Source organism: Castor canadensis, chromosome 6 (genome assembly GCF_047511655.1).
Source record: "Castor canadensis chromosome 6, mCasCan1.hap1v2, whole genome shotgun sequence".
NCBI lineage: Eukaryota > Metazoa > Chordata > Mammalia > Rodentia > Castoridae > Castor > Castor canadensis.
In genome coordinates, this window is record NC_133391.1 from 16,734,533 (window position 1) to 16,761,963 (window position 27,431).

The window sequence follows — 27,431 nt, forward strand, 5'->3', positions numbered from 1 at the left end:
TACTCTGAAGTTGCCTGTTTTATTTATCCCTGACCCTGAGGATGAATCAAAGAGAGAGCACAGAGATTTCATTTACTGCAAGGAGAACTCACGTGCATCAAAAGCTGTAACTATTGGGAAAGCAAGTATAAGTAACTGAGTACACTACTCACACTGTAAGTATACTAGTTATACTAGTAAGCATTTCATCCTTTAATAATTACGCATTTCACTCTTCAATAATTAGGATTTTTGTGCTGGGTGTGGTGGCGCACATCTGTAATCTTACCACTGGGGAGGCTGAGGCCTGAGGATTGTGAGTTTGAGGCCAGCTGTGCTACAGTAACCAAAATCCAAGGCAAAACAAAAACACCTCTCTTGCTTGGTTGTCCTGCGATGGGAACAGGAAGACAAAGCTTCTGGGATGTCATGGACTAAAGCATGTCCATGGCTCGGAGCAGACAAGCCCTCCAAGGACCCTGCAGACAACCAGGAATGCATGCTCACTCTGCTCACCCAACACACCTTGCTAAGTGAGCAATGCCTGCTTCATGATTTATTCATGCCTTATTTCCATTTGAAATGCATTTGCAAAAATGCTCCTGTCAGAAAAATTACCACAGAAACTCACATTCCCATTCTGTGTCACCAACATCTCAGAGAGGAGGTCTGTCCACAAAACCTCTACTCAAGTGAATGTCTGCTGCCCAGGGCAGCTTCTCCCACACCATCTACCTGACACAGCTACAGCTCATTCTAGGAGATTCAGGGTGCAAGCCCAGGAAATACACAACCTTAGTTACCAGTCCATTAATCAAGGCTCTTTAAGCACTGAACCAAATGAAAACTTGTTTGAATATAAAGATAAAATTCGTGACATCCTGCTCCTGATATGACCATCTGCAACTGTTAACGTCACGTGTCAGCTTGGATAGGCCAGCAAACATTATTCCAATGTTTCTGTGAGATTGACACTGAAGCTGGTGGGCTTTAAGAAAAGTGTACTACCCTCCATAATGCATAGAGAGCTTATCCATCAGGTGAAGGCCTTAAAAGAACAAAGACTGAGTTGGGTGCTGTGCAATGTGTTTTTGTTTATTTTGCTCTGAAATTAAAGTACGCAAAATAAAGAAGATGCAGTTCAACTAAAAAAAAAAAAAAAAAAAGAGCAAAGACTGGTCTCCTCTGAGCAAGAAGGGATTCTGCCAGCAGTGGGCTTTGGACCTGAACTGTCACTCTGTCCTGAGTCTCCAACTTACCCATCAACACTATTAGATTTTGCACTCACTCAGCCCCCACGACTTTTCTAAGTCTATTCCTTGAAATGAATAATCAGTCTCATCCTTAATCTACACAGACAAACTGACACACATATACATACCCCCAGAGTTAGTTGTTTCTCCTGACTAATATACTATCCAAAAGAAAGTAAGACTTTGCCTTGAAGCTTAGTAAGAGATACAGCTTTTTGAGGGTCAGCAAAAATGTTAACTGAAGTCACAACAAAGTATAAGAAAAGCCAGGGGAGGGAGGTAAAGGAGAATGATAGAAGGAGTGAATTTAACTAAGATATATTATAAGCAGTTTTATAAATGTCACAATATACCCCCAGTACAACAATAATGTAATTTTTAAAAAGTGTAAGAAAAGCTGGTTAAATTCCAGATGTGGGGTCCGAAGTTTTTCACCAGCAGTTTCATTTACTTTTCCCAATGTCTGGTAAGAGACTGTCTAAACAAAAAAAAGTAATCTTTCTTCCTCCTCGCCAAAAAAAAAGTGCTTAAGACTAAAAGTCAGGGCTGGTACAGTGGCTCAGTGGTAAAGCATCTGCCTAGCAAATGTGAGGCCCTGAGTTCAAGCCCCAGTCCTGCTGGAAAAAAAAAAAAAAAAAAAAAAGACTAAAAGTCAAGGTGAGAAATTACAACAATTATTTGCCTCTATGCAAATGTAAAAAACTGAGCCCATAAATTTGTACAGGTCAACTTACCCTATAAAATTCATAAAAAAGAATATAAAACTTTAATTATTGTATTTTATAATTATAAATCTTAAGCCATTTTTTCATTACTTTTAATACTTTATCTCATAAGAAGAGCAGTAATAATAAGTATATAAACTTAAAAATGAGTAACCAGACAGAACAAATTTTATTGCTTAAAAGAATCACCAGAAATTATCTCCCCCTCACCCCCCACATAGTACTGGGGTTTGAACTCTGGGCCTTGCCCTTGCTACACAGGTACTCTACCACTTGAACCACACCTCCAGCCCCAAGAATCACCAGATCTTCCAAATGGTAATCACTAGGGTTTATAAGGACTCCATAGTGCTGTTAACACCATAAGATACCTCAACACCTTTGGTGGAATTTTTACTGCTGCATGTGATAGAGAACATAGGAGAGGAGGAACCAACGAAGGGGAGACACAGCACACAGACTGATCAGGGACCCTAACCAGTTTCAATTCATCATTTACACTGCCACTTTATAAAGCCATCACTCGGTATGTCCACCACTTCTATCTACAGTGGGTTGTCAACATGTGGTCCCCAGCTCGACAGCATCAACACCTGGAAATTTGTAAGAAATGTGCATTCAAGGGCATGCTCACCTCAGACTCCCTGAACCCATCTCCAGCAGCAGTTCTAACGCCCTCCCCCACCATGACTGGAGAAACAGTGAGCTGACAATGGAGTACACGAAAGAAATTTTTATTAGTATCCCTCTTTCAAAAGGCATCCATTCCAGAATGCTTTCCCAATACTATCTGACTGACATTACCTAAGAACTTCCTGATGACCTAAACTTTCCAATTCATTCATAAGCCGCTCTGTGCTACCCACATCAGAACAACAAAGGTTTTGAGAAAGATGGAGAGACATTTCCAGGAAAAACTCACACACTGAGTGTACCACATTATAAGTTGCTTTGGATTAAATTTTTAGTTCTTCTATTTATAAAATATATTAAAAAAGGTCAAGATATTTATTTCACTATCTATGATAGAACAAACACTGGCCTCCTCTGAGCAAGCAGGGATTCCGCCAACAATGGCCTTTGGACTTGAACTGTCACTCTCCATAAGTCTCCAACCTACCTGTCAAACCTATTAGATTTTAGACTTACCAGGCCTCCATAATTGTGTGAGCCAACTCCCTAAAGTGAATCAATCTCTTTCTTAATACAAAAACACATACACATTTTCCTTCTTAACACACACACACACACCCTATGATATAGAAATAGGGACATTTTTGCTTCCCTATTGGGAAAAGTTCCTCATGGAGACAAAATCTCATCAAAGAGGTAATTCCTCCACCAATCTGATCAGACTATGAGTAAACATCAGCACTCCTTTGTAGAGAAAAGACAAATACCTTTAAACTGTCTGATCATGTTCTGATGGTGTTTGATGGCTTCCTTTAAGATCATTTCAGGCTGGTCCATCTTCCACCGCCATTCCGTGCCCACGGGATTGGTGTGGTGCCTAGGAACAAAACGCAAATTTCTCAGGTCCTAACTAGGTGTATACTATAGGTAGTCCATAAAATTATAAGGTTTCATCCTAACAGACATCTGTTTACAGCAATATTTTCACTTATCACACATCATGACACCTAGCAGAGAGGCTATAGATAGAGAAGTCACTGACATGTCTGCCCAATTCCTGGCTGCTGAGCCGACCTCAGGCTGATGGACACACTTTCCTCCTTTTAATTATGCTAACTACATACAGACACAACCAGGCAACCTGTCGCCAGCATGCTGTCACCCACTCCTTCATCACTTTATGATCCATGCCAGAAAGCTGGACTACTTATGCTAGAAGCCAGGCCAAGAGGGTCTAAGGAACAGCAAGGCTTGGTGCAGGCCTGAGAAGGGAAGTTCCTCGTCTCTGTACCTCATGGAACAGTGAGGATAGGGATCATGCAGGTGGACATTCACTTCATGCTGTTCAGGAGGAGAAAACTGGCCACAGCCACAGCCACAGCCACAACCACAACAACCTATGTGCTGTGATCAATAGAACGAGCAAGGTCATATCCTCAATCAGTGAGCTTGAACAGAACCTGGTGCACCTCCTGCAACTCTCCTTTCACACCCTGTGGCTGACAGGTTCCACCATAAGGCCCTTTCTCCACTCACTGGGAAGGTCTGCCCCTCACAGTCCTCCCTGAAGGGATACTGCATACTAACTCCAGCACCTCCCATGATGTGTTCTCAAAGACACTACAACAACAGAGGGACGTGCAGTTCTGAGAAAACCTGCACTCTGTGTTATCCTTTTGGAGAATTATAAAATTCACTCAGATTACCTGATGATCTCTTATGTTAAAATAAAAAAAACAGAGAAGTCAACATGAATAGCCAACACCCGGCCTATTGTGTTTTGTTGGATGAGCCAATTAAAAGACAGATTGGTAGACTAGCCTTCAACACCAGACCCACTATTAGTCTAATCCAAAACCAAAGACATTACGTGAAAACTATGAACCAACATACCCCCGTGAACAGAGACATAAAAATCCGAAAGTCAATCAATCTAGCCAACCGAATGCAGCAACAGATGAAAAGAAAAAGGTACCACAACCAAGTAGTGTTATCCCGGAAACACAAGGCTGGTTCAGCATTCAAAAATCAATCACTATATTTTACCATTTTAACAGAACTCAAGAAGAAGAATATGTATCTCAGACAGACAAGAATCTAACAAAATTCAATACCCACTCACGACCAAAACCTCTCAGTAAACCATGGTTAATTTCCTTAACCTCATAAAGATGACCATCCAAAAACCTACAGTCAACACCAAGCACAGTGGTGGAACAATGAACCACTTCCCCTCTTACATCAGAACCACGCTAACAGTGTCCTCTCTTGCCACTCCTAGTCGTGCTAGTCAGTGAAACAGGTGGGGAGGAAAAAAATAAAGTTATCTCTCTTCACCAAAGATACAATTGTCTACATAGAAAATTCAAAATAATTTATTTAAAAAAATACCAGAACTAATAAGTACTCATAAGATAGCTTAGCAAATGCATAATATACATACTCAATATATAAAAAAAATCAATTGTCTTTATACACTAACAATGAAAATTTTTAATTTGGAATTAAAAGTGTTATTTAACAATAGCAACAAAAAATATAAGGGTGAAAAATGTACTAGATTTGTGTGATGAAAACTGTAGGCAACTGATAAAAGCAATCAAAGTCCTAGAAAACAGAGAAGCATTCTATACCCGTGGACTGCAAGACTCAATACTGTTGAGCTCTACAGATCAATGAAATTCCAGTAGAAATCTGAGCAGGCTTACTAATACATAATGACAAGATGATTGTAAAATTTTATATTAAGGCAAGGAAACCAGAATGCCTAGAACAATTTTGAAAAAGGAAAATCAATATGGAGAACCCACAACACCTAACTTCAAAAGTACTTTTAAAACTGTAGTCACATAGACAGTGCAGTACTGACCAACAGAGACACACACATCAACAGACAGAATAAGAATCCAGTAACAGACCCACACATCTATCAATAGATTTTTGACAAGTACAAGACAATTCAATAGAAAAAGGTAATCTTTTCAATAAATTGTGGTGACAGCCAGGCATTGTGGTACACTCCTATAATCCCAGACTCAGGAGGCTGAGGCAACGGGATCATGTGTTCCAAGCCAGACTAGGCTACACAGCAAGAGCCTATCTCAAGAACAAAAACAAGGCTATCCTGTGCATCAAAATAACAAAGGAGTATAACAAATTGACACCATGTGCCTTCTAATATGATGCACTAAAAGGACTATATGTCATACAAAACATCATTATCCCAATCTAATCATGAAAACACACCAAACAGAAACTGAGGAACTTTGTATGAAATACCTGACCAGTATTCCCAAGTGTCAAGACCACAAAAAACCAGGATTGTCTCAAACAAACAAGTAAAAAGGCTGGGGAGTATACTCAGTGGAAGAGCACTTGTCCAGCACGCATAAGATCTGGACTTCAATCCCCAGAACCAATAAATAGACAGACAGACAGACATTAAACACTGATGGAAACATTATTTATTTGATTAAAATATTTAATCAAATATGCAAACACATTATGCTGGTGAAGTAGCTCAAGCAGTAAAGCGCCTGCCTAGCAAGCATGAGACCTGAGTTCAAACCCCAGTGCCACAAAACAAAAAGAGAACAAAAAAATCCAAAACAAATCAAATATGCAAACACTTTCTACATTACAATGAATCACACAGCCAGCTGTAATAGCAATTAAAATAGCCTCTGCAAGAATAAGTTATCTTGGTCATGATTCTCTGTCATTGTTACTCAGTTCTGGACCAGTATTTTAGTGCCGTTTAAGACTCACACCCAGGCTCATGAGCCACACAGCCCTGCAATTTTTATTTTTCATGTTACTCCTCTCTGGGTTATATTAGTTCCTACAATGAGTTGGGAACCATTCCCTCTTTCTGTCCTCTTTGGCGAATTCCTTTCCCATGAATTGAATGTCTGCTAGAACTTAGTTATAAAACCGTGTAGGCCTCATGTCAGGTACAGTTTGCAAACACCGACTCAACACAGGGCTGGTCCAGCCGATGCTCTTGAATCACTTTTGAAAGTCCAAATTACCCACTTTTCCCAACTTTTCCAATATTCCTTAACAATCTTTTGTAACATATAAATGTATATATACCTTCCTTCATTTCAATTAATACTGTTTGCTCTCTCTTCCCTTTTTTTTTTTTTCTGGTGGTACAGAAGATTAAGCTCAGGGCTTCAAGCTTTCTAGGCAGGTGCTCTACCACTTGAGCCACTCCACCAGTCCCCTTCTTTCCTTTTTGAATATTAAAAATAAAATTTTAAATAAAACCTGTACCATTTTCAATTTTCTTTGATTTTTATCTCCACACATATGTATGCAATGCCCAATCATCAGTCCTTTAACAGAAAAGGCTTAAAAGGTTTTTTTATTGTTGTCATTTTGCTTTTTTTAAATTCCTATTTGTTATGCAGCTTCTATCAGAGCAAGAGAGCACATCAGTACTTGAGGGAGGAGGTCAGTTTAAGTTCATTCACCATAAAAGAAAATACAAAGTGCATTCACGAAAAATTCCTTGGGAGACAAAGATATCACTTTAACACGATAGTAGCAGAAGGATTAAATAGGGCTGAAGTTGATCCAAATCAGACTGTGCTCTCAATAGGAAAAACAGATCATCAGATATGTCAATGAAGAAAGTTCAAGCAAGGATCTGTACCAAGATTAAAACACTGCTGTGCAGCAAAACTGTAACTCTACTAGAAACAGAGAAGGGGGAAAGACTTGTAGAAAGAATGAACACACCTTAGTAAGTAACTTAAAAAGAAAAAGCCCTTTACACATTTCTCTTCTGCTTTCTAAGTAATTATTTAGTTTGAATTAAAAATCTACCTCGAAAAAAAATTTTTACACATTTAAGTATGAGACCAATTTGAAGCAGAGAACAAAAAAAAAAAACTCTCTAAGTACAGATAACTGCAAAATATCCTGAGATTGACACCAATCTTAATATGTATACTCAAACATACAAGCATATAAACAAGTTTGCATGTGTAAAGAACACCTCTGAAAGCCTAGACAGAATAACACAAGAACGGAAGGGAGAAAACTTCAAGGCATACTTTTTGTGTATCTTCAATTTTTTACTACATGCACGGGTGACCTTTCAAAATACACTTTAAATGATATTGTAAAAACTGGTGTATTGTAAAACAAAGACAACATTTTACTGAGTTATAATTCATCTAATAATTCATACCATCTAACTCTCCATTTACAGTATTCACATCACTGGCTTTTAGTACATTTGTGGAGTTGTGCATCCATCACCAAATGCAGTTTAAATTCTTTCTTCATCCCTAAGAAACCCTCTGCAGTTACCTACAGTGCTCAATCCCCACAGCCCTTCTGCCCAGGTAACTGCTAATCTGCTATTCTGGGCATCTCACAGAAATGCAATCACATACTATGTGGACTTTTGGACCTGGCTTCTTTCACTTAGTGTAATGTTTTTCACGTCCATGATGCTCTGGCATGAATCAGTACTTGAGTTCTTTGTTTTTCGTGGTAGGAGGGAGGGTGGTGCTGGAGATGGAACCCAGGGCTTGCTCATGCTAGACATAAGCTGCTTCCACAGTCTTTGTTTTTTTTGAGACAGTCTTTGTTTTTTTTGAGACAGGGTCTCGCTATGTAACCCAAGCTGGTCTCAAACTTGTGATCTTCCTGCCTTAGCTTCCCAAGTTCAGGGTGTACTTTGTATGGATATACCACATTTTGTTTACCCTTTGCCTAGTTAATACATTTGGGCTATTTCCACTTGTCAAATATTATGAATCACTGGGGATGTGGATCAAGTGGTAAGAGCACCTGCTTTGAAAGTGCAAAGCCCTGAGTTCAAACCTCTGTCCTAGCAAAAATAAATAAATATTATGAGTATCTTTTCATGTACTTATTGGCCACTTGTGTACCTTCTTTGGAAAACTATTCAGATCGTATGCCCGTGTTTTTAAGACTGGGTTCTTTGTTCAAAACAAATATGGGTCTTACTTTGAAATTTCAAAGAATAGAATTTTCATTTAAAAAGAAATGAGAGATACACAATGGCAAAGCTGGGATGTATTTTTATGTATATATGTTTACATGATATATGTGTAATACCCAACAAATCCCTCTAAATAGCATTTTATCTATCTGTATGTCTACTGCACATATTATCACGAGATTAAAAAATCATTTTGAAAACCTCACATCTTTATATATGATATTGCAGTTTTAAAACACATTCATCTTCACAATCTACCTTAACCAATTAAGCCTCACAGCAACCCTATAAGGATTTTTACAGTTAGGAAACTGAGGGTCAGAGGACATTTTAAGAATCTGCTAAAAGAAAAGAAAACACTAATGTAAGCATTAAAATCAACTCTTTCTGGGCCTTTTCTGCCATTTTTGTTCTATTATCCTTAACTGAAATAGATGGCCCGTTCTAATTTTAAAAGTCAGTATATGAGGACATCTCTATCAGAAGCCATGGTAAGTAAGTGATCTCCACGACTCAAAACTCTAAAATCTCACTCATGAATTTTTCACAAATATTATTTGCTTTGTAAAGATCTGGATGCATTTATTACTTGAGAAACTGATGGGCTGACTTGCTGGGTACATACAGGTAACGGAGGTAAGAGCATTAATCTGAGCTCTAGTGCTCCTGAGTCATAACCTACAAGAAAGCAAGTGCTCACGTCAGCAACCTGAAACTCAGGGCTGAGAACAAAGACATGGAGCAAGGCTTATTCCTCCCACACTGAGCATAATGAGATATACAACCTCAGTTCCCACCACCATAGACCCAGCATGTTTTTGCCTTGCAAGTTCTCTCTATAATGTCTGAAACTCTTATCCCTAAAAACAAATGTCACTGACTTTCCTTCAGTGCTGCCATGCTCCAGTGACTCCTTCTTAGGTGGCTGCACAAAGGCTATCCTGACAGCACAGCTGACATGTGGGACTGGAGCATTCTCTGCTGTGGAGAGCTGACCTGAACATTATAGGATGGTGAGCAACAACCCTGGCCTCTACCTACTAGATCCCAGTTACTCTCTCCTCAGTTTTAATAACCTGTAATTACACCTGTAATTCCAGCTATGCAGGAGGCATATATAGGAGAATCATGATTAGAGGCTGAGCCCTGGCAAAAATTGTGAGACATTGTCTGAAAAACAACTAAAGCAAAAAGGGCAGGGGGTGTGGCCCAAGTGGTAGAAAGCGCCTGTCTGGCAAGCACAAGACCCTGAGTACAGTCCCTAGTACTAGGAAAAGTAAGTAACTAAAATGTCCCCAGGCACTGTCAAATCTCCCAAGCCTCCCTTTGAGGTAAAAAACAGAAATTCTGCCCCCAGTTAAAAACCACTGACTTGACATGATGCCCAATGACGGACTTTTCAGCTGTTCACCACATCCCTGGATAACCACATAAGGAAATATATGTGAAAGAACTTCATAAGAGATGATGCTATTGTGGCTATAGTGTTTTTAAAAGGCCTTATTTACCTATCAACTGAAGTCTGTACAGATAAAACAACACAGGTAGGATTTCCATCAAAATAGTGAGAACTTAGGGACACTAATGGAACACAATTGTGCACTCAGTACATGTGCACAGAAACTCTTTGTACTGTTCTCTCTCTGCCTATGTTCAAAATCTCCATTAACAAATAGTTTTAAAATAGTGACTACACACTAGGAATATAACACTTCTCAATAAATTTCATGTAATTTGTATTATAGAGACAATGCCCTGTAACAATAAAAAACAATTCGGTTGAAAATGAATAATGAAAATATGAGCCCCAAATTTCAAATAAATATTTGCTTGAGCCATGAGTTATGGAATTGGTAAATATTTATAAATGACTAATAATACACATGCTGCTAACTGAAATCTAAAAATGTACTCAGAGGTAAACTTATAATTAAACACTTAGAGAAGACTGAATGTTAATGAGCCAACAGTCCAACTTAAGGCAGAAAAAAATGAAAAAACAAAAATAAAAACAGTAGTGAATCATGAACTAGAAAACAAAGTTATGGAGAGGATCTATAACCTAAAATCTAATTCTGCAAAAACACTAAACACATGACCACCTCCTGACAAAACTGATCTACCAAACACATAAATACACAGAGTTAGGACCTGGGCGCCAGTGGCTCACGCCTATAATCCCAGCTACTTAGGAGACAAGATCAGGAGGACTGTGGTTCAAAAACAGCCCAGGCAAATAGTTTGCAAGCCCTATCTCAAAAAAAATCCGTAACAAAAAGAGGATGGTGGAGTGGCTCAAGGTGCAGACACTGAGTTCAAACTCCAGTTCCGCTGAAAAAAATTAAGTTAGGGACAGAAAGCGGATTGACTACAGAAACCGCAGTGCATTTGGGCAAGCCTGCGTGTGCACAGGGCAGAAGTCCCCACATGGTCACCACAGCTGTGCGTTTCACTCACCGCCAGCAGAAGACACACTTGTTGGCACAGGCCAAGCTTGGGGTGGTTTCCATGCAGCGATGGCTCTCGATGCCATAGAACGTGTGCTTATAGCAGCCTCCTCTCCCTCGAAGCATTGACTGTGGCACGGAAAACACAAACCATAACGTGAGTAAGAGAACAAAACAAGGCATCATGTTAAAGAAGAAAGCAACGTTTCATGACCATAAATACCATGCTGCTGTCTACGTGATGCAGGAACTCAACAGTCCACCATCTGACCATTCTGATACTGCTTTGGGTTTTCTAAAACCCAATGGAATGAAGCAATGATTCATTAACCTCAAAAATCCTATAGGGCCTCTGATGTATCCATGTTCACATCCATCTTCCCACCTCAAATAATATTATAAAAGCATTACAATGCCAGGGGACAGGTAAGACAGGCTCCCAAAACTGGGAGCAGCACTCAAATGCAAGTGCATCCCCTGACTTGGAATAAGAGATGGTAGACAAGGGAACACATCTCAGAGTACATTCTTTGAACAAGTAAAATTTGAACATATTTCAGACAGTTGAGGGAACAAGCAGTATGTATTTAAGACACAGATCAATCCCAAAAAAGAACACAGAAGTGATAAGACCACATAAGTCAGTAAGTATAGTAAGAAAGTAATTTGAAAAAACACATCTGATCAAATTCAGGATTGGAATCAAGACAGTATCAAGTTTTTAAAAGAACCATCAGAAAGATTCATCCAGAAACATGTAAAAAAAAAACAAACAAAACAGGTTTCACTGCAGCAATCAGAGAAGCCTGTGAGGAGGTTATGAAAGAGAGGTGACAATGACTTGGCTCAGAGATTAGCTAGGGGAGGAAAGGGATAGAATCAGCTCTGCCCCATTGGCAGGATGGAACAGGAAGTTATCGAACACAGCTGAGACTGTGAGGGCAAGTGACTGCAATACTATGGAACTAACAACAGTCACAGCAGCCGGGTGCCAGTGGCTTATGCTTATAATCCTGGCTACTCAGGAGGCAGCCATCAGGAGGATATTGGTTCAAAGTCAGCCCGGGCAAATAGTTCGCAAGACCCTATCTTGAAGAAACCCATCACGCAAAAGGGCTGATGAAGTGGTTCAAGGTGTAGGCCCTGAATTGAAGCCCAAGTACCATGGGGGGTAAAAAAAACGTCACATCAACCAAGGAGAATGAAGAAACACAAATGCAATCAGCCCTCTGAATCTTAGGGTTCCACAACCAAGAATTCACCTCTTTAAAAAAACTGTAGGAGTGTGGGTTCCATCTGTACTGAATACTTAAGACTTTTTTCCTTGTCATTATTTCCTAAGCAATATAACGTAACAACTGTTAACATAGTATTTGCATTGTATTAGGCCCTGTAATTCATCTGGAAATGACTTAAGTATCATTGGGAGAATGTGTACAGATTCTATGCAAATATTGAACCATTTCATGAGAGATTTGAGCATCCTCAGATTTTGGTAACCAAGGGGAGGGGTCCTCCACCCACAGATGGACACGAAGGGACAACTGTATATATATTCATCAGTGTACTACAGTATTGCTGTCCACAGTAATAGCACTTCCCATAGAAACAAGTATTGTTTCCTATAGCTCAATAGCTACTCCATGGCAACAGGCTTGCTGTCTGTCCACACATTTACAAATCTACCAACCTCCAAAGGGGCTCATCAAAAACCCAGAATCCTGTCCAAACGAAAGGCTACTCCCTCTGCGCTGTGTCTATCATAACCAGCACACAGCTCCCCTTCCACTATACAGTCTCAGCTATAGCAACCACTGAGGTTTGAACACAATTTTCTGTCTTCCTCAAGAATCAATAAAGCTTTGAGCGATGTCCCTTTATAACCTACAGCAGCTTTAATGATTTTCTTGGTGGCCATGGCATGCATGATTGCCCTGGCTCTGGTGTCTCTTTTGTATTTCCCAGGGTACCACCCACTGGGCAGCTATCTCCCAAGGAGGCTACAAAGGTGTGGTCCAGCTTGGGCACCAGCTCCATCCTCAAGCCAGTTATCCTTTGGTGAAAAGCCTTCTTCCCAGGTGGAAGATGATGTATCTAAGTTGTCAATCAGGAAAAGTGTGAAGATGAAGATGAGAAGTACTGCTTCAGTTTCAATGGTGACTTCTCCTCCTTCTCACCAACCACTGTTACTCACTTATCAAGGAGAGCAGGTGGTGACAGTCAGCAGTGAGAGTTCAGGGTCACACTTCTCTTCACTGATGCCCTCCATAATTTCCTGTTGGGCTCTGGGAAGGGGAAGACCCATCAACTGTGAAGTCTCAATTTTTTTTTTTTCAATAGGAGTACCTCTTAGGCTGGCAGCCTGGCTCAAGCAGTAAAGCATGAAGCCCAAGTTCAAATTCCAGCACCACCAAAAATAAATAAAAATAAAAATAGAAAAGAATACCTCTCTCCATCTCACTTAGTACTTGCATTTGACCAAAAAAAAAAAAAAGAAAAAAGAAAAAATGTTATTCTGGATATATTCTCTTCCAAGTATCTAACAAAATATGCAAGGTGGCAAATGAACCATTCAAATCTTCTCAACAGCATTAAAAACTGAAACTAAAAGTCTACCAAATACCTAAGTCAGAGTAATTCCCACCAAGTATCATGGCAATGGAGAAACAGATGCAAAGTTAATGTGTGCTACTGTTGAAAGGGATAAGAAGGAATGAGATGTCTCAACGGACCCCACCCCCCTGTTGGAGAAACCGGTACCAGATGCCCCGTGTAGATAAGATAAGCAGGGCAGCAGGGCTCGGCTCGGGGATATAGAATGTGAGGAATGTGAGAAGGTTGCGAAAGGTGACGGGATGTACGTGCAAGATGTGCTCTGCCTGCTTGCTCAATGTTGATAACGAAAATACACGCGCAACTGCTGACCTTTTACTCTGTATTACAAAATCATTGGTTAAGTGCTGCGCGGGCTTTTGCTGTAACGGCAGGTAGTGGTCTATATAAGATTTCCCCTAAAGAGGCTCAGGGTCGTGTTTTCCTAACCGGTCCTGCGTGTCCGTGTGGGAGCTCGACCCTGGCTAGCCAGCCCAATAAACTCTGCTTTGTTGATTGCATTCACGCCTGGCTCTCTGTCTCTCGGGGGAATAGGATTCCTGTTCCTAACATTTGGAGGTCCCACTGAGATTCCATTTTCTCGAGAGACAGAACTTGCCCGCGAGAAAGCAGGGGCGATCCCAAGTCCTAGGCGTTGGGAGGGGATCCAAGACCCTCATTTGGAGGAACTTGAGTGTTCCGTTTGGGCCGCGGCGGGGATTCGGCCAATCCCCAGGGAGTTCTATTCTGAGAATTTCATTAGGAGGACCGCAGGGTCCCGCTGGGAGAGGATCTCCTCTCATTTGGGCTCGAGCATTTTAGGAATCCTGGCGCCAGGTGAAGAACTAATTGAGCTAGTCGACCAACCACCCGTCAAGTGGACGCCTTTCGGCCTGATATCCAAGTCGGACGGTGAGGAGGTTGAATGGGATGCGCACCAGTGTGAGAGAAGGACCGGTCCGAGTGAGTGCTGGAGAGTGTTGTGTGTGTGTGGAATTATTTGTTGCCTTTACCCTTTTTGTTCTATCTCTCTTGGTGTTTGATTCTCCTTCCACAATGGGACAGGGACAAACAACCCCAAAGTCTTTGATCCTTTCTCACTTTTCAGAAGTTAAAGAAAGGTCATCAAGAAAGGTAAGTTCAACACCTTTTGCTCTGCAGAGTGGCCCACCTTCGGAGTCGGGTGGCCCATTCAAGGTTCCCTCTCCCTAGACAGGATCACTAAGGTTAAAGCAGTCATTTTTCGGCCAGGCAATCGAGGCCATCCAGACCAAGTCCCTTACATTATGGTTTGGGAGGATCTGGCGAGGAACCCTCCCCCCCCCCACCTTGGTTAACAGCTTTTCTGACTCACCCCTCCAGTTCGGCTCCCGGGGCTAAAACCCCAGTCACGCCCGCCTTGGTCATAAAGGAGGAGGAGAAACTTCCTCTTCCCACCCTGACCGGTCCTCAGAATAGGGCACCTCCCTTACCATCTCCGGTCTTACCAGAGAGTTCCCCCCTTTACCCATCCCTCGCAGGGGCAGAGGAAGATCGGCCGCCTCCATACGTGACTCCCCCTGGCCAAGCCAGTGCCCCGGAGGAGGAAATTTCCTCATCCTCCTCAACAGGACTGGCAGCAGGAGGAGGAATGGGTCAAAGACTTCGCCCCCGAGGGGTTCAGGAAAGGGAAGGGGAAGACGGGCCCCCCTCATCAACACAGGGGGAAGAAACTGTCCCTACACTTCCAGTCCGGATGGTAGGCCAAGGGGGACCGGGAGGGGGGGCAACAATTTCAGTACTGGCCCTTTTCCTCCAGTGATCTATGTAACTGGAGGACGCAGAACCCGCCCTTTTCGGAAGACCCCAAGTGTCTCATAGATCTCCTGGAGTCCATCATGCATACACACCGTCCCACTTGGGATGACTGTCATCAGCTGCTCAATACCCTTTTTACGACGGAGGAACGAGAGCGCATCCTCAATGAAGCAAGAAAAAACGTCTTGGGGGATAATGGGAGACCCACAACCCTCCAACCAGCCATAGACGAGGCCTTCCCCCTACGCCGCCCTGATTGGGATTTCGGGACCGCAGAAGGTAGGGAGCGTCTCCGAATCTACCGCCAGACTCTTATGGCCGGTCTCCGAGCGGCCGCTAGAAGGCCCACCAACTTTGCAAAAGTAAAAGCAGTCGTCCAAGGGGAAAACGAAAGCCCGGCCGGTTTCTTAGAGCGCCTCTACGGGTACACCCCTATTGACCCTGAGGAGGAGCTCCACCGGTCTGCTGTGGTGCTCTCATTCATTAATCAGGCAGCTCCAGACATTAGGAGAAAACTCAATAAACAGGAAAACTTAGGGGAAATGACCATTAGGGAAATGCTACAAATAGCAGAGAAGTTCTTTACCGCTAGGGAAACTCCAGAAGAAAGGGAGGAAAGGCGGAGAAAGGAAGACAGGGAGGCCCAGGAGAAATTGAGAAAGGAGGACAGGGAGTTCCAGGCTAAGGAAAACCGAAAGCAACAAAGAGAAATGGCCCGTATCTTCCTAGCGGGTGTCCGGGACCAACCCAGGGGAGGGGGCCACGCCAGGACCCCGGATAAGGAACACTGTTTTTACTGTAAGGAAACTGGGCATTGGAAGAGAGAATGCCCTAAGTTAAAGGGAAGAAGAGGGTTTGGAAGGAGACCAGGGGATAAAAGGGAAAGGGAACGAGCAGTACAGCAGGCCAGAGTCCTCCTAGCCGGAGAAGAGGACTGAAGGAGACGGGGCTCGGACCCCCTCCCCGAGTCTTGGGTAACAGTACATGTGGAGGGGAAGCCGATGGGGTTCATGGTGGATACCGGTGCCCAGTATTCGGTCTTAAATAAGGCACATGGACCTTTGAACAAGGAACGAACAAGTGTCGTTCAGGGGGCCACCGGTACACAGTTATGTACATGGACTACCAAAAGAAGGGTAAACTTAGGAAAACACCAGGTCACACACTCCTTCCTGGTCGTTCCTGAGAGCCCCGCTCCCCTGCTCGGACGGGACCTACTCACCAAAATAGGGGCCCATATCCATTTTGAGCCAGATGGAATAACTGTGACTGATCGAGAGGGGAGCCCGATACATGTCCTGTCCCTATCATTGGTTGACGAACATCGTCTGTTTGAGAGTCAACAGGAGCCAGGAGGGGACATGGCCCAATGGGTAAAAAGATTTCCCACGGCCTGGGCAGAGACTGCAGGAATTGGGCTCGCCAAACACCTCCCTCCCGTAGTTATACAATTGAAGGCTTCCACTCTTCCCATTCGGGTGAAACAGTATCCTATGCCCGAGGAGGCTCGAAGAGGCATAGCCCCTCATATCCGCAGGCTATTAAAGGAAGGAGTACTGCAGCCTTGTCGGTCCGCCTGGAATACACCTCTGCTCCCCGTCCAAAAGCCAGGAAGCAAGGACTATAGGCCTGTGCAAGACCTGCGAAAGGTAAACGAGCGGACAGAGGACATTCATCCCACCGTTCCGAATCCCTATACCTTGCTCAGCCACCTACCCACCTCGCAAGTGTGGTATACAACCCTTGATTTAAAAAATGCTTTCTTCAGCATTCCATTGTCAGAAATTAGCCAGCCGCTATTTGCTTTCGAGTGGCACGAGGATGGGGGCCAATCTGGACAGCTTACTTGGACCAGACTGCTGCAAGGATTTAAAAATTCTCCCACCCTGTTTAACGAGACCCTGAGCCAGGAACTGGAACCCTTTCGCCGGAGCCACCCGCGAGTCACTCTATTACAGTATGTTGATGATTTACTGTTAGCGGCAGAAACCCGAGAGGAATGCAACGAGGCTACTGAACACCTGCTAACGGAATTAGGTGAGCTGGGATATCGGGCGAGTGCCAAAAAAACCCACATCTGTAAAAGGTCAGTGACATATCTGGGTTATTGGATCGCAGACGGGGCAAGATGGCTGACTGATGCCATGAAACAGACTGTTTTGGCTATCCCATCCCCCACATCCACTAGGGGAGTGAGAGAGTTCCTGGGCTCCGCAGGATTCTGTAGACTCTGGATTCCGGGATTTGCAGAGATAGCCAGACCCTTATATGAGGCCACCAAAGAGGCTCCGGATTGGAGATGGGGGGAAAGAGAACAACAGGCCTTTGACCAGCTAAAGGACGCTCTTTTACAGGCCCCTGCCTTAGCCTTGCCAGATCCTACAAGACCATTCACTCTATTTGTAGATAAAAAAAAAGGGGGTAGCCAAAGGAGTCCTGACCCAACAACTAGGCCCCTGGAAGAGACCTGTGGCATACCTTTCCAAGAAATTAGACGCAGTAGCAGCGGGATGGCCCCCCTGCCTCCGCATCATAGCGGCCATCGCCATGCTAGTGAGAGAAGCCGATAAATTAACTTTTGGACAGGCCCTTTGGGTAACGGCCCCTCACCCGGTGGAGGGAATCCTTAAACAACCCCCCGGGAAATGGATGACAAATGCCAGGCTCACTCACTACCAGGGGCTCTTGTTGGATTCCCCTCGAATCACATTCACAGATCCCGTAACCCTGAACCCTGCCACCCTGTTGCCTAACCCGGAACTACTGACACCTGTCCATGACTGCAAAGAATTCCTCACCAAAGTTACACAGGTACGGGCTGACCTAAAGGATAACCCCCTGTCCGGCTATAAATTAAACTGGTACACAGATGGAAGCAGCTTGTCCAAGATGGAGTCCGAAGGGCAGGGGCAGCTGTAGTCAACCAAGAAGGAAATACGGTATGGAGCAGCGCCCTCCCACCTGGAACCTCAGCCCAAAAAGTGGAATTAATTGTCTTGGCAGAGGCCCTGGAGAGGGCAAAAGGAAAGCGAGTCAATAACTACACCGATAGTCGCTATGCTTTCGATACCATCCATGTCCACGGGGCCATCTATCGCGAAAGGGGATTCCGCACAACAGAAGGGAAAAATCTAAAGAACCTGGCCGAGGTCCAGCGTCTATTAATGGCAGTGGAAAAACCGAAGGTAATGACAGTGATGTATGTCCCAGGCCACCAGTCTGCCAAGACGCCGGAAGCTGTCGGTAACAACAGAGCAGATCAAGAAGCAAAGAGAGCAGCAATGGTGAGTCCTTCCATGGTCGCAGCTGTAGACGTGCCTGTCCCAGAGCTCCCTTCGCTACCCCCCCGACCAGAATACTCCACAGAGGATTTCACCTGGATGAGAGCCCACTCCCCCATTAGAGAAGGGGAAAACGGATGGAGAAGCGACTTGGAAGGCAAGTTAATTCTGCCCGAAAAACTCGGACAATTCCTGTTGATTAACTTACATAAGTCCACCCATTTGGGGCGGAGAAAATTGCTAGACCTGCTGACATCCGCGCAGCTCCGATTTCCGAACCAGACCGTGGCAGTCCGCCAAATTGTGGAAGATTGTGCCAGCTGCACAGTCATGAAACCAGGACGAAGGGAGGGGCACCATACAGGTACTCGGGAATGGGGGAGGGCTCCGGGAAGAAGTTGGGAAGTGGATTTTACTGAGGTAAAACCAGAAAAGTTTGGGTACAAATATTTGCTGGTATTCATAGATACCTTTTCGGGCTGGGTGGAGGCTTTTCCTACAAAGAAGGAGACGAGTCAGGTAGTGGCAAAGGCCTTGCTAGAGGAAATCATACCCAGATATGGGGTGCCCGAGGCAATTGGGTCAGATAACGGTCCGGCTTTCATTAGTAAAGTCCTGCAGGGACTAGCCCAGGCTATGGGGGCCAATTGGAAGTTACATTGTGAATACAACCCCCAGAGCTCAGGGCAAGTAAAAAGGATGAATAGGACACTAAAGGAGACTTTAGCCAAATTGGCCCTGGAGACTGGCGGTGATTGGGTGACACTCCTTCCCTTGGCCATCTTCCAAGTCCGGAACTCCCTGTATGTCCATGGGCTAACTCCCTTTGAGATCCTGTATGGGGCTCCACCCCCCCTCATTCAAAGGACCTTAGGCCCGAGACTAGATGATCTGGCCCCAAATTATCTGATTATGCTACAGGCTTTAGCTAAAGTACAACAACAAATATGGCCCCTAATTCAAGCGTACCATACTGCTGAGAGGACCCCGAACACGGAACATGGCATAGTCCCGGGGGATATGGTATGGGTTAAAAGGCATCAATCAGTCCAAAACCCTAGAGCCTAGATGGAAAGGACCTTATGTTGTACTGTTTACTACCCCTACCACCCTCAAGGTTGACGGCATCGGACCTTGGATCCATTACTCCCACGTGCATCGAGCCAATCATCAAAAACAAAAAGGGGCTAAAGGGTGGACCGTATGGCGGCACCCAGACAACCCATTAAAGCTAAAGCTCTTGCGGCCCCAAAAACATGCAGAGTCTTCAGGAGCCATCACGAATGAGTTGGATGATCTTCCTGATCCTGCTCATTGCCCGGAGCAGGAGCCTTGCCGAAACCAACCCTCACCAGCCTTATAAACAAACCTAGATACTCACCGATGGGGAGACACATACCACCCTCAACGAGACTACTCACACTGCCCCATTGGGAACTTGGTGGCCGGAACTACAATTCTGCTTCAGAGACATCAATCCTGCCTACAGGGCCACCGCCCCAGACTCAGCTCGACGCTATGGTTTTTATGCTTGCCCAGGCCACCAAAAGAGCAAAGACTGTGGGGGGATACAATACTCATTCTGTAAGTCATGGGCATGCGTCACATCTAACGATGGTGAATGGAAATGGGGAGTATCAAAACCAGACCTGCTCAAATTTGCCTTTATAAATGGGGTACCATGGGGAAGCAGATGGGGGGGGCCTGCGCCTTCCACATACCACCCGCGAGTGCCGGCCCGCAGATCTAGATAGAATCAAGGTCACTTTCACTAAAGCTGGCAAAAAGGACACCCCAGGATGGATACAAGGATGGGCATGGGGAATTGTATTTTATAAATATGGTGGACACTCTGGCTTGACCATAGTAGTCAGATTGAAAACTGAGCCCACGGGGCCACCGTCCACAGCAGTAGGCCCTAATAAGGTACTCAGGCCACCCTATGTAAAGCCACCTCCCCGACCTTCCACAACTCACCACCTTCCCTCAACCATAGCCCGGGCTAATGTTACAACTCCAAGACCATCAGGAACCAGCCCTCCCCTGGTGAGGCCCAGTCTCATGACCGGATCTAAAGACCCCCTCTGGGACCTAGTGGGTGCTGCCTTCCTGACGTTAAACCACACCAACCCTAACATGACTAACTCCTGTTGGTTATGTTATGATGTGAGGCCCCCATTCTATGAGGCAATAGGGCTAAACACCACTCACAATACCTCATCTGAGGAAAACCCCACTCAGTGTTCCTGGGGAGACCATAAGAGAGGTCTGACCATACAACAGGTAAGCGGCCAAGGAACCTGCTTAGGAAAAGTGCCAAAGAATAGACGAGACTTATGTACTGTTATTAACGCCAGTTCTACCTGGGAAAATGCTATTAAATGGGTAATTCCAAAGGACAATGGGTGGTGGCTATGCTCGCGGTCTGGACTCACCCCGTGCCTATCAACTAAGGTGTTTAACAGCTCTAAAGAATTCTGTGTTATAGTGGCTGTGCTGCCCCGCATCCTCTATCATTCAAAAGAGAGTCTATATTCATACTGGAATACAAAAAATGGTTAAAAAAAGGAAAAAGAGAGAACCTATTTCCGCAGTAACTATTGCTACCCTACTCAGTCTAGGGTTAGCGGGAGCAGGAACCGGCATAGCTTCTTTGGCTACCCAGCAGAAAGGGATGTCTTCGCTGCACGCAGCCATAGACAAAGATATAGAGAAAATAAAAACCTCCATTAGCCACCTAGAAAAATCCCTCACTTCTCTGTCTGAGGTAGTACTTCAAAGCCGGCGAGGTCTGGACTTGTTGTTCCTCCAAAAGGGGGGACTATGTGTTGCTCTAGGGGAAGAATGTTGTTTTTACGCTGACCATACCGGAGTTGTTCGTGACTCCATGTCTAAACTTCGAAAGAGCCTGAAACAAAGAAAACGAGAAAAAGAGGCCGGGGAAAGCTGGTTCGAGTCTTGGTTTAACCAGTCCCCATGGTTAGCTACCCTTTTATCTGCACTGGCAGGGCCAATAATAATCTTCCTATTACTTGTTACCATAGGACCCTGGATTCTAAACCAACTTATGACTTTTGTCAAAGGTCAAATTAATACTATCCAACTTCTGGTCCTCCGCCAACAATATCAGGCTCTTCATCCCCTTGAGAATGATTCCTCAATTTAGGCCATAAGAAAAGGGGGGAATGAAAGGGATAAGAAGGAATGAGATGTCTCAATGGACCCCACCCCCCTGTTGGAGAAACCGGTACCAGATGCCCCATGTAGATAAGATAAGCAGGGCAGCAGGGCTCGGCTCGGGGATATAGAATGTGAGGAATGTGAGAAGGTTGCGAAAGGTGACGGGATGTACGTGCAAGATGTGCTCTGCCTGCTTGCTCAATGTTGATAACGAAAATACACGCGCAACTGCTGACCTTTAACTCTGTGTTACAAAATCATTGGTTAAGTGCTGCGCGGGCTTTTGCTGTAACGGCAGGTAGTGGTCTATATAAGATTTCCCCTAAAGAGGCTCAGGGTCGTGTTTTCCTAACCGGTCCTGCGTGTCCGTGTGGGAGCTCGACCCTGGCTAGCCAGCCCAATAAACTCTGCTTTGTTGATTGCATTCACGCCAGGCTCTCTGTCTCTCGGGGGAATAGGATTCCCGTTCCTAACACTGTGAACTGAAACATGCTCCACCCCTGCCAATTCATGCTGAAGTCCTGACCACATGGAACCCTACTTGGAAATTGGCAGTTTAAGGACGAAATTAAGGTCACAGGAGGTCATAAGGGTGTGCCCCTCCTCTGATAGAACCAGTGTCTTTAGAAGAGAGACCGAGGCCTCTGATGTGGAGCAAGGCTGGCTGAGGACTGAGGCCCAAGGGACAGAAGACACACCCAGCCAGCCTCGCAGGGCCACAGGGAGTTCCCCAGAAGCCTGACATCCAAACTGAGTACTGAAGGGCTGAAGTCCTGCAAGGTAGAGATTTTGCTAGGTATACAGATAGAGATGTATGAGCAGACATGTTTTTACTTTTTAAAAAATGTTGAGCCAGGCACTGGTGGCTCACCCCTATAATCCTAGCTACTCAGGAGACAGAGATCTGCAGGATTTCAGTTCAAAGTCAGCCAGGGCAAATAGTTCACGAGACCCTATCGCAAAAAAACCCTTCACAAAAAAACAGCTGAAGGAGTGGCTCAAGTTAAAACCAAAAAAGAAAAAAAAAAAAGAGAAGTTTTGTAAAGTTTTACGTAAGTCTATGATTCATTCTGAATTAATTTTTATATTAAGATGTGAGGTACAAGACAATTATTTTTCTAGGGATTTTTTTCAAATGAAAGTCAATTCCCTCCAAATGGACCTGTAAGTGTAATGCAGCTCCTACCAAAATACCAGAAAGGTTTTGTAAAAATAGACAAACTGGTTCCAAAACTTGTAAGGAAAGGGTTTTGTTCTGCTTGACTGTTTTGTTCTATGGCTACCTGACTGCTCAGCACCCTCTGCTCAACAGGGAACTTCTCTTGCACGAGTGTAAACAAATCAGTCAAGCATGTTTGCAAGTCGATTTCCGAGACCTGTATTTCCTCCAATGCTCTATATGTACAACCCTCCCCCAGGCACCACGGTCCTCACAACTGTCATGATGTAGTAAAGTACAGTGAAACAGTGAACTACTCCTTCTGTTTTCTATTCTAGGCCCTTTCCTTCTAAGTTTTAGAATAAGTTTGTCTATTTCTGTAAAAACCTTACTGTTAGGCTCTAAGTGTGGTTCAAGAGCAACTGCTTTGCAAGCTTAAAGTGCTGAGTTCAAACCCCAGTCCCCCCCGGTCCCCCCCAAAAAGAGAAAAAATAAAAACCTTACTGGTATTTTGATGGGAACTGCACTTAAACCTATAGCTCAACTTTAGAGAAACTGACAAACCTACCATGTTGCACAATTGTATAGGATGTCATGCTTGAGGAAAATAAAGGACTACTACTGGTTTATGTATTTACAATAATTATTTTCATTACTAGATTGTACACCTAATTATTAAAAAAATAAGATAACTGTAAAAACAGTACAGTAGACCTTTGGTGGATACCAGGTACATAGTTCCAAGGAGACCACCACTGAGGAAAAACCTCGAATGCTCAAAACATGTGTAGCTCAGTATTGTACTGCAGATGCTTGATTTATTTTTGCCACAACCAAGCCAACTTCCACTAAAGACAAGTGCCTTTCAACAAATTTAAATTTTTCTTACTTCATCATTTAAATTAAGCATATTACATGCCTTTTTTGAAAGAATTACTCTAAATTTTACTTTGCTTTTTGGGCAGTACTTGTTTTGGGGAGGCATACTGTATTTTCATAAATACAGTATGAAGGTCAGGGAAACACTCAGCAGATCATGCAACAATTTAAACACAAATGACAGTAACTCGGGACTGACTGAGAGAGCTTCCTCAACCACTGAGCTGGGTAATGTGTGAACGGGAATTTAAAATTTTTGTCTCTGACTTTCTTTTGAGGTTTCACTGACTGTACTTAGTCAAAACCATACAAGGCTGGTACAATGGCTCATGTCTATAATCCTAACTACTTGAGAGGCAGAGATTGAGAGAATCATGGTTTCAAGCTAGCCCAGGCCAAAAAAAAAAAAAAAATTGGGGAGACTCCATTTTAACCAATACATTGGATGTGATGGTGCACATCCATCACCCCAGCTACAGAGAACAACAAATAGGATAGAACAAATGCTCAGGCTGGCCTGAGCATAAAGTAAGACCCTATCTCAAAAATAACCAGAGCAAAAAAGGCTGGTGATGTGGCTCAAATGGTAGAGCACTTGTCTACCAAGCAGGAGACCCTTAGTTCAAGCCCCAGTTCCACAAAAAAGAAAATAGGTAGGTAGTAGGTAGGTAGGTAGGCAGGCAGAGGAAGGAAGAGAGAGAGGGAGGGAGAAAGGGAAGGAGGCAGGGAGGGAAAGAACTCTGTGACTACAGCAGGCTCACTGTATCTGTGCACGTCAGCAGCAGCCTCAGACGTCCCATGCTTACGCCAGGTAGAATGGCTCATCTACATCTGTGAGTCTGTGTAAGCACACTGATGCTTGCACAATGGCAATTGCTTGACTGCCACTGCCCGGGATGTGTCCCTATTGCGAAGCAAGGCACGACCATAGTCCTTTTTCCTCTGTGGCTCCAGCAGCATAAACACTGGATATCTTATCAGTGCCCCACAAGTCCCTAAGGCTGCACTTCATGTGTTTTCTAATCTCTTTTTGCCTCACTTGTTCAGATTGGGCAAAGTCCACTGACTTGTCCTGGTCGTAGGTCATTCTCTTGATCTGTTAAGGTCACTGAGTACATCCTGTCACCTATTTGACCACTGAGCTCATCGTAGGATGTTTATTTCTGTTACTATACATTTTCATTTTATAATTCCCTCTTGGCTTCTTAGTGTCTTTTCTATTTGCTGGGATATTTTATTTTTCAGTTCTTTGAAGACTATTTATAGCTGACTGCAGAAGCATCCTTATGACAGCTACTTTAAAATGCTGTCCCTTGATTCCACCAGTTGACTTTTTGGGTGTTGGTATTGGTTCATTATCTTTTCTTATTCAAGTTGTGATTTACTCTGTTCTTCATATGACAGATGATTTTTCTGTTTGCCTATATGTTAGGAGACTCTAGACCCTGCTTCCTTCTTTCATTTTCACAGGTAGTTTCAGTTCAGCATGCAGGTCTGGTCTAGTTTTGTGTGCTGTGGTTCCAATGGCAATTTAACCTTCAAATACCTCACTTTACCTGTGGCCCCTCCTGGAGCTGAGATGAGGGAGGGCTTTTCCCAGCCTGGCCCATAGGGGGCCCTCCGTGGAAGAAAGGGGCGTCAGGCCAGCAAGCTTCCCAGCCCAGGTTGCTTCTGTGGCATGGTTCTCTAGCCTACACCCTCCAGCAGCCAAGTATCTGGGTAGAGAGAACAGTCTCAGACTCACAGAGTTCAAGGGGCTTCCCAGGCTGGGCCACTTGCTGTGGAAGGGTCCCTGGTGCCAGAGAACCAACACCCACAACATCTCTTGATGGGACATGGAATGTGAGGCCCAGAAGGGAGGGACAGCATTTCACAGGATAGACTGGAGGAGGTGGGGGCTCTCTTTCCAATGCCACTTCATCAATGTAGTACCTCTTGATGGGGAATTTCTAGCCCAGCCAGGATGGAAAGCACTTGCCCTAGCTGTTTATTGTCAGCCCCTTTTCTGGGGCCGCCTGATACTGCCAGAGGCTACCTACTTGAGCCAGGGGAAGACTGCACCTACCTCAGCACTCTCCTGTTGCTAGGCTGGGGTGGTTAACACAGGCCTTGAGTTCCTTCTTCCATTAGGTGGGGTGTAAGACATCCTGCTGCTGTGTTGTTCCCCATGGGGTCCCAAGTCAGAGCACCCTCCCCTTCCCGCCTTTTGCAGCTCTTGCTGGGTTGCCTCCTGCTTTTCTGCAGGGTTCACAGTCAGGCTGAGGCTGAGCCAGGAGGAAAGGGCTTCCGCCATCCTGCTCTCACCAGCAATCCACAGACACTACATTATTAAAGAGTTCCCACATCTGAAAATGCAGACGGGCAGGCCTGAACAGGAAAAGGGCTGAGATCGACACATGCTTTAAATAAAAGTGTTCATACTGTATGTGGAGGGAAACTCCATAGAGAGGTAACTTCAGATTCATTAACTCATGAATTGTTGTCCATGAGGCAAGCAAGAGCCTGGGAACATAACTGCAGCCCAGTGGAACCAGTGGATGAACAAGAGACACCACAAACAGCTGGGCTCTGTACACAATTTCAAAGATGGTATCTGGGTGTAGATATTGAGAGACCACTGTCCATGAACTTTTCTCTAAAAGTCCTCAAATGGAGAATCTATTGTCTTCATTCTACACTATCTTTTCTAAAATGCACAGCTGTCTTGGAAAGCAAATGGCAGGCACGTTTCCTGTCCATTACAATAAAGGTAATACATGACAGCAAGAGAAAGTCACCTAGGATTGTTAACAACTATAAAAGACACGTGTTCCCTAAATCCAAGGTCTCCTTCTAGAAGGCATGTACAGATGTTACCTATCCTCTACTGCTGCTTCATGGAAACAAGGGCTCTGAAGAACAGGATAGAGTTCGAGCTACTGCTGTAACTATGAGTAATAACCTGTCCTGGCCTCTGACCAGGAGTGTCTGGAGCATCCATGATATCATAGCAGCTTACTCATTATCTTGTAAGTAAGGAAAAAATTTCAGATGCTAATTTATGAGAGGGAGGGTTGAAGACTTCAGTTCAGAGGTCAGTAAACTACATAGGTCAAATCTGGCCCACTTCTTGTTTTGCGGGGGATAAATTTTCATTGGAACAGTCGCCCCATTTGCTCATGATTGCTTATGACTGCCATTGTACTACAGAATTCCAGGGCCTTGGCTCAAGCAGTAAAGCATCCACCTACCAAGTTTAAGGCCCTGAGTTCAAAGCCCAGTGCCACCAAATATACAGTCACAGCTCTACTGCTGTAACAGAGATCATGTGAGCGAAAAGTCTGGAACAGGCTCTGCCTCGATCCACAGACAAAGCCCACTGACTGCAGGTTTAGATCCTCATTCAATGCTCCAGAGCAAGTATGTTCCAAACTGATTAAACAATTAAAAATCTAAACTAAGATATAAGTGACTCCCTGAATGAGAAAAAATTCTGTAAGCTTTAAAAAAAAAAAAAAAAGTAGGGGAAAAAAAACCCACAAAG

General features: G+C 44.1%; 1 protein-coding gene and 1 pseudogene across 3 annotated transcripts in view; both read right to left on the bottom strand.

The window, feature by feature from the left end:
* The window catches only part of LOC109685928 (S-adenosyl-L-methionine-dependent tRNA 4-demethylwyosine synthase TYW1-like), a 198,827-nt gene that overhangs the window by 128,215 nt on the left and 43,181 nt on the right, over window positions 1–27,431 (bottom strand). The window contains exons 1-3 of one of the 3 annotated variants that reach the window (XM_074075774.1): window positions 25,465–26,440; window positions 11,031–11,149; window positions 3,358–3,467 (exon numbers count right to left, since the gene is read on the bottom strand). In XM_074075774.1, the coding sequence (XP_073931875.1) occupies window positions 3,358–3,467; window positions 11,031–11,149; window positions 25,465–25,518 (283 nt within the window). In that variant the 5' untranslated portion in view covers window positions 25,519–26,440. Of the gene's footprint in view, window positions 1–3,357; window positions 3,468–11,030; window positions 11,150–25,464; window positions 26,441–27,431 lie in introns of those variants that run through there. The other 2 variants (XM_074075772.1, XM_074075773.1) reach the window with 2 other exon arrangements.
* LOC141423957 (glycosaminoglycan xylosylkinase pseudogene) lies at window positions 11,508–13,476 on the bottom strand (annotated as a pseudogene).